This window comes from Erigeron canadensis, chromosome 1 (assembly GCF_010389155.1).
Source record: "Erigeron canadensis isolate Cc75 chromosome 1, C_canadensis_v1, whole genome shotgun sequence".
Classification (NCBI taxonomy): domain Eukaryota; kingdom Viridiplantae; phylum Streptophyta; class Magnoliopsida; order Asterales; family Asteraceae; genus Erigeron; species Erigeron canadensis.
This window is the reverse complement of record NC_057761.1, coordinates 4281564-4288670: the sequence shown is the minus strand read 5'-3', so window position 1 is coordinate 4288670 and position 7107 is coordinate 4281564. Positions and strand designations below refer to the sequence as shown.

General features: G+C 32.1%; 1 protein-coding gene across 1 annotated transcript; it reads left to right on the top strand.

Annotated features, from left to right (window-relative positions):
- Nucleotides 1-1852: 1852 nt before the first annotated feature.
- LOC122593835 lies at nt 1853-3744 on the top strand. The gene is made up of 3 exons (XM_043766318.1): nt 1853-2028; nt 2240-2729; nt 3583-3744. The coding sequence occupies exons 1-3, from the start codon at nt 1853-1855 to the stop codon at nt 3742-3744; spliced, it is 828 nt and encodes a 275-aa protein (XP_043622253.1).
- Nucleotides 3745-7107: the final 3363 nt, after the last annotated feature.

Below are 7107 nucleotides of genomic sequence, written 5' to 3'. Positions count from 1 at the left end.
CTGGAAGGTCTTCAGATTCTAGTCGTCTGATCTCAACTGGAGGAAGTCATCAGTTGCTAAACCTGTACAATGCAACTGGACTTCTAATATTTCGGACAATTCCTCATGCTCTCCAGATGTCACTGGAGAGCTCCAGTTTAGTTAAAACTGGACCTAACAAAAATGATGTCAATAAATAATATATTTAAAGCTCAATATATTTCGTATATTATATTAAGTGTTATATAATACAAATAAATTTATTGCGGTTAAAGTTGAAAGAAAAAAGATTTTAAATGTCAGACATTTAAAATAACACATTATCAATTAACACTAAAACTCTTACGGTCTCCTTTCGAATTTGCATCTGTCACAGGAAGACTTTTGCTTTGTGTCCAACCACCGTGCTACAAGAATTTATAGATATATATTTGCTATACTACAAGAAATCAATCATTTAGAGACAAGTTTGGCGACACACAATTAAAAGTCGCTATTTTGCGATGCAAGTAGAGACTTTTTTAGCGACATCAACGATTTCATTGTCGCAACATGAGTCAACAATCGAGTTGCTAAATGTTGCTAGTTCACAAAGTCGCAAGTTTTGTAGCAATTTAAGTCGCTAATTTGCAACATCGTTGAACACGTAGCTAATGTCATTGCTAATTTTGCGTCTTCTTAACATACATTGCTAATGGTGTCGTTAATATGCGTCTTCTAATAAACCAGCCCTAATGGTGTCGCTTATTATATGACGTCTTATTTGCTGCTAATAGTGTTGTAAAATGTGTTTATTTTTTTATTATTATGACTAAAACTTTTCATTTTTTTTATTTCTATTTATGTTTAAGGTCTTTAAAAGGAAAAACCAGAATGGTTATATAAATAAACTAGTGCTTAGACCAGCGCGATGCGCTTGCAGTCGTAAACAATTTTTCAAACTTTCTACAGTTAAGCAATTGGAAACATAATTATGTAAACGAATAAGACCAAAAATAAGAAAATAATTACAATAGCGTCGATTACAGATTCATATGAATATAATATTATCATATAACTAAACATAAAAAAGCCACAAACTATATAATTAACAATTAAATTCAAAACTTCACTCATGCTTGATTTCTTCCGTTTCATTGAGTTGGCTACATCTTCCGGTGAAATTTAATCAATTTATTGTATACCAGAAACATTATTGCAAGAACATGTTGGATTAGCAGATCCATTCCCAACTGCATAAATCTCTTCTTGTGGAATAAAAATTGGCTCAGATATGAAAGACGGATTATATTGATTCAACATGATACCATATATGGTACGGGGGAATATAATAGGATGAAACTCATCATACGTTTCACAAAATTTAATTATTTGATCAAAAATTAGTGATCCAATATTATAAAATTTACCATTACCATCACCAATAGCAGATAGAACTCTACCTATCAATTAAGAAACCAAGTTGTTATTTAAAGATGGAACCCAATTAAAAATACCAACATCGAGAAGAGCCTTAAATAATCTCTTTAACTTTAATTCAAGAATGTAACGGTTTTTTAATTTATCAATGAAATTGATCATCATAACAATTCATGTTTGTAATTTTTTTCAAAAGTAACAAACATCATGTCTATGCATGATATCTTTTTTAAAATTTTAAAATAATAAAAGAAATATAGACAACTCTAAGGGCAGATAACAATGTGTGAAGAACATTCGATGTATCTTTGCTTTATAACAATTTTAACTTGTTAGGAATTCGACTTCCTTTTCTTTCCATCAACATCGTCAAGAACTTCAAGTGATTAATCTTTGTTTAGCTGATGATTTGTTTATTTTTATGCATGGTGATGTGGATTCTGCTAAGGTAATTATGGCCTCTATTGATGAATTTAAAGTTGTTTCTGGTCTTGCTCCTAGTTTACCTAAGAGCACCACTTACTTGTGTAATTTTCGCGATTCTATCAAGAGGGCTATTTTAGAGGTACTTCCATTTGAAGAAGGTAGTCTCCCGGTGAAATACCTTGGAGTACCTCTAGTATCATCTAGGTTAGTATATCAAGATTGCAAACTGTTGGTGGAACAGATTCACAAGAGGGTTAATGACTGGAGAAATAGGTTTTTATCTTTTGCAGGCAGAGTTCAGCTATTTAATTCTGTGTTATCAGCTATTAATGTTAACTGGTCTTCTGTTTTAATCTTGCCAATGAGTATTATTATGGATATTGAGCAAATTATGCGCGGATTCCTGTGGTGTCAGGGTGAAATTCAGAAATGAAGGGCCAAAGTTTATTGGGATGATGTTTGTTTACCTAAAGAAGAGGGTGGTGTTGGTATTCGTAAGATTTGGCCTTTTAACGTGGCTCTATTTTCAGTACATATATGGAACATCCTTAGTTCATATATGGAACATCCTTACTGATAAGGAGTCGCTTTGGGTAAAATGGGTTCATACAAATAAATTACGAGGTGCGAGTTTCTGGAATCTTCCATATCGTGGTAAGTTATCTTGGAGTTGGAGGAAACTACTTCAGGTTCAACCAATTCTTCATAATTTTATTTGGGTTAAGATTGGTGATGGCCAAACTGTTTCTGCTTGGTATGATGTTTGGTGTAATGTTGGTCCATTATCCGACCGGATCACCCCAAGAGAAATACATAGTGCTGGGTTCACAATTGATTCCAAAGTCTCTAATTTAGTCACTAATGGTGTTTGGCAAGGGCCTAGTGATTGGACTAGTCAACTTACTGTTAGAGCACATAAAGTGCACAATCTGTTGTCCGATGCAATAATTCTAAAAGGCTGAGAAATTCGTACAATTATGCTTACGAAGTTTAAGTTCGTAAGAACTATTAAGTTAGTAAGGCCCAGCCCATTTGTACGAATTTGACAGCCCAGTCCGTTTGTACAGCCTATAAATATAAGTCTTAGGTCACGAATTTAAGTTGATGATTTAGTTGCAACATAGAGTCATTCACTAGGTTCTCGAGGTAGAGATCTATACCTCGAGATACCGCCTAAACTATCACGATTCGTCTCAATGATTGTAATCCGTAATCATTGTAGATGTTGTTCATACGGATTCATCTTGTAATCATATGATTAATGATAGTATTTTTGTTTTATCTCCTGTTCTTATTATCTTCGTGTGTGTTTATCATGATAATCATTAATTAACCCTAAAGACGATCATAGACGGATTCCGCACATCTATGATTGTATAAATCTCGTGTTAATCGATCCGGGAACGTGCTGAAACACGTTTTCACACTTACTACTATGTCTGCCCGCCTATGCTTAATTCGAATGCTGATGAATGGTTATGGAAAGATAGAATTGGTGATCTTAAAGCCTTTTCGGTGAATGTGGTTTGGGAAGACCTTCGACCGAGACAGGATAAAGTGGTTTGGCATGATCTGGTTTGGTTCTCTTATGGTATACCGAGGCATGCTTTCATAATTTGGTTGGTTTTTAGAGGAAGACTTAAAACTCAAGACCTAATGCTTCAATGGGATCATAGTCTTGACCTTTGGTGCCCATTTTGGACCTCTCAGTCGGACTCTCATTCCCACTTATTCTTTGAATGTAATTTTTTTATGCAGGTTTGGAATCGAGTTAATCAAAAAGCTGGATCCCAACCGCGGCCGCATAGATGGGACTTGATTGTAGATAATCTCTTACAAAGAGCTAAGAAGAAATCGATTCTTAATGTTGTTGATAAGCTTTGTCTAGCTGCGACAGTTTATTTCATTTGGCAAGAATAGAATGCTAGATTGTTCAAGCATGAATATCGATCGGTTGATGTGCTAGTGGATGTGATTATCTCTACCGTTCGACTCAAGATGCTCACGTTTAAATACAAAAGGAGTTCGAACGTGGAAAGATTTTTTGCTGCTTGGGATCTTCTGGTGTTATTAGTTAATCCGTAGAGTCTCTTTTGAGTTATTTTTGCTTCTAATATTTGTTAATGGTTTGGTTGGTTTTAATCTGTTTTGCACGTGTGGTACATGGACGATTGTAAAGTCAACATAGTAGTTAGCTACGTTGTCTGTTTTTCATATTAATATATACTAACCAGGGGTGACGACCTTTTACCCGAAAAAAAAACAATATTAACTCAAGATACTTAGTTTGCAATTTATGTGCGTCACTGAAGCTCTACTAATTTCCTGTTGATATCGATAAGCAATGACTAATTTGAATATTGAACCCGACTCTAATTATAAAAATGATGTATCATTTGTAAAATTGTAAAAAAAATAAAATAAGTTATTATCTTTATATATATTCACTTTTATTATTTGTGTTCAATACTGAACACATCTATTAAATTTTCATCCTCCTATATATTATGGACAACCGATATATATTTGAAAAAAAAGTACTGAGTTAATTGCAAGAATCATCCCTGTGTTTTGTACACTTTCATAGTTTATATCCCTCTTCGAAAATTTTAGTGGAATCAGTCCAAACTTCATAGTTGTTGCACTTTACATTCCTTAAACTGATTCCGTCTAATTATATCCCTTAAAACTCACTCACATGAGAGTACTTTTGTCTTTTCACAAACAACATTGAATGATTCTTGCAATTTATTCATCCTGTTTATGATAACTTCTCTTTTATCTAAATGTAAAATCCCAAATACTCTTCAATATCATAAAACACAAATAGTTATTTGTTTGTGATCTACATCTACAGATCTCTTATGTTAGGGACATCTATTTCTAATGTATCACCATTTAATGACTTCATATAATCCTTCAAATAATCAACATCTATTTCTAAGGTATACTCATTTTTAACCTTGACTAAAACAATTAGCATGATACAAATTTGAATAAAAGCTGAGAAAGATTGACATTCATTTGGACTAAGTGAAGTGTTGCATCATCATAAGGATTCTGTTTGTTATATTATTAACAATCAACATCATTAAATCATCCTTTTGCTTTATACAAATACCAACCTTAAGCAATAGATGATGTACATTGTAGGATGTTTGCTTTCCATGGTCGACCATAGTAAGCCAAAGATAGACAAGAAAAAGTTGTTTCGTACCAACAAACTCGATCATGAGACAAAACGTTTTACATAGACGTACTGACACACTTGACTAATTAAAAAGATCAAAAAACCAAATATTATTTTGAATTTTGAATTAATACCCATTTTAACCGCTGTCCCCTCCATACCACCAGCCACCGCACCGCCAACCCATCATGACCAGCCACCATCAGTCCGTCAGCGCCAAAACACGAAGACCCGTATTGAAAACCACTCGTGCAGATATTTAGATCTATATATCTGTATATGTATATATAGATCTATATATTTATATCACGGATCTATATATCGATATCTATATGATGAAGATGAAGTCAATTGATAAATAGTTGTTATCAGGTAAGTAGTTGTTTGAGGGTATTTATAATGCAATGTGAGAACAAAAGGTTTGTATTGTTGGATTTTAGGAAAGGGAAGGAAATTGATGGATCAATTCCATTAAAATTTTTGGAGAGTGATGTAAACTACGAAAGTATACCAGCCATAGGGATGATTCTTGCAATTAACTCAAAAGTACTATAACTCAGAAAAAAGTTAATAACACAAACTTAAATCATAATATGAATAACTTCAAATTATATAATATTTTATAATTACATTTTTTTTATTTGTAACTTGATATACCAATCACAAGTCTCAATTTTTCTAATTTAAATAAATTAACACATGTCATAATATAATATATATATTTTTTGTTTTCTATCATCAATATATACTTTTAAATCTTTTTTTAAATAATAATTTTATTGTAATAATGTATATAAAATATAAAACTCATGTTTATCCTAAATATTCAACTAATTAAATAATTAAAAAATATCTTAAATTATGACACATCCTTTTAACAAACTTATGACATCATCATATTTTATCAATTTAAAATTCAAAATATTCTTTCTTTTTAATATATATATATCATTAATATAGATTTTTATTAAATGTCTACATTCTTATGTAATATTTTAATCATCTTAATTTTTCAGTATAATAGGCAAAAACTATGGTGTCTTTTCGAACGGTTTCAATTTTTTGTTTTCATTAACCGTTTGTGTTTCAACGTGTGCCCACAATTACACAAGTTTTGTTTCCGTTTAATTTTACTTTTGACATAATAACTTATCACAACTTTTTAACTTATTTAACGTTGTTATTATACATTTTATAATAACAACATATTTTAAAGCTACTCGGATAGCAATCGGTTTATTTGCAAAGCGTCTATATGTTAACCCGAGTTTCATTAGCTAGTCGATGAAGTAATGGTGTTCAAAACAGTAAAAGCTCTCCTAGTTGAAAAGATACGTTAGATATCGTAGCATGATAAAATATGGGTTTTCAAAACATCAGATTGAAAAGCTCGATTAAAAAGTTAAGGTTCATAAATGAGCCAACTATCGTAAATCTAAAACCAAATAATATATTAGAAATATAACATTAAAGAAAATAAACGATGAATGCGGGCGGAGTCAGGTATTCATGTTGATTCATATTCTATAGTAATTATACAACTATTTACTTTGCCCGATTCATAATCACGTCACAAGTTACAAACGAAATGCATCAATTTTTTCCATCATTTAAAACAAAAAACTCTAGGTCATACATGGACTTGAATGAACAACAAATCATACTAAAAGTGTGTTCTCCCAAAAGAATACGCTAAAATCCTGCTCCCAACATTGTTGAAAGGGGAATGGTAGAACCTGTAGATGCGAGAAAATAAAAGAGGTTTATTTGGTCCTTTTCTTGGCTTCGCTATAAAGAATCACTCCCAGCACACTGTAAGAATGTATCCTAGCATCCCTGTTACTGATATCGGATCCTTGAATATCATAAATGACACCAAAACATCAACTGCTCCTTTAGCATTTCCAAGCACCTGGTATTATTATGTAGAAAAGATGAGGCTCTATATCAATAATACGAACTTTTGACATCCATTTCCCTTTCCGGAAAAGCTCATAGTATTAAACTCACTTGTCAAACGTCCATTAATATGTGATCTCCTACAAAGTAAGCTACAGACAATAATATTTACCATCAAAATATCTATAAATTAT

Bases quoted from the DNA above. Each gene is read 5' to 3' on its own strand.
- LOC122593835 (XM_043766318.1), top strand. From the start codon at position 1,853: ATGGCCTCTATTGATGAATTTAAAGTTGTTTCTGGTCTTGCTCCTAGT. The intron at 2,029-2,239 runs GTTAGTATATCA...CTGTGGTGTCAG, and splicing joins GTACCTCTAGTATCATCTAG to GGTGAAATTCAGAAATGAAG. The intron at 2,730-3,582 runs GTTAGAGCACAT...TTTTTTATGCAG, and splicing joins ATTGGACTAGTCAACTTACT to GTTTGGAATCGAGTTAATCA.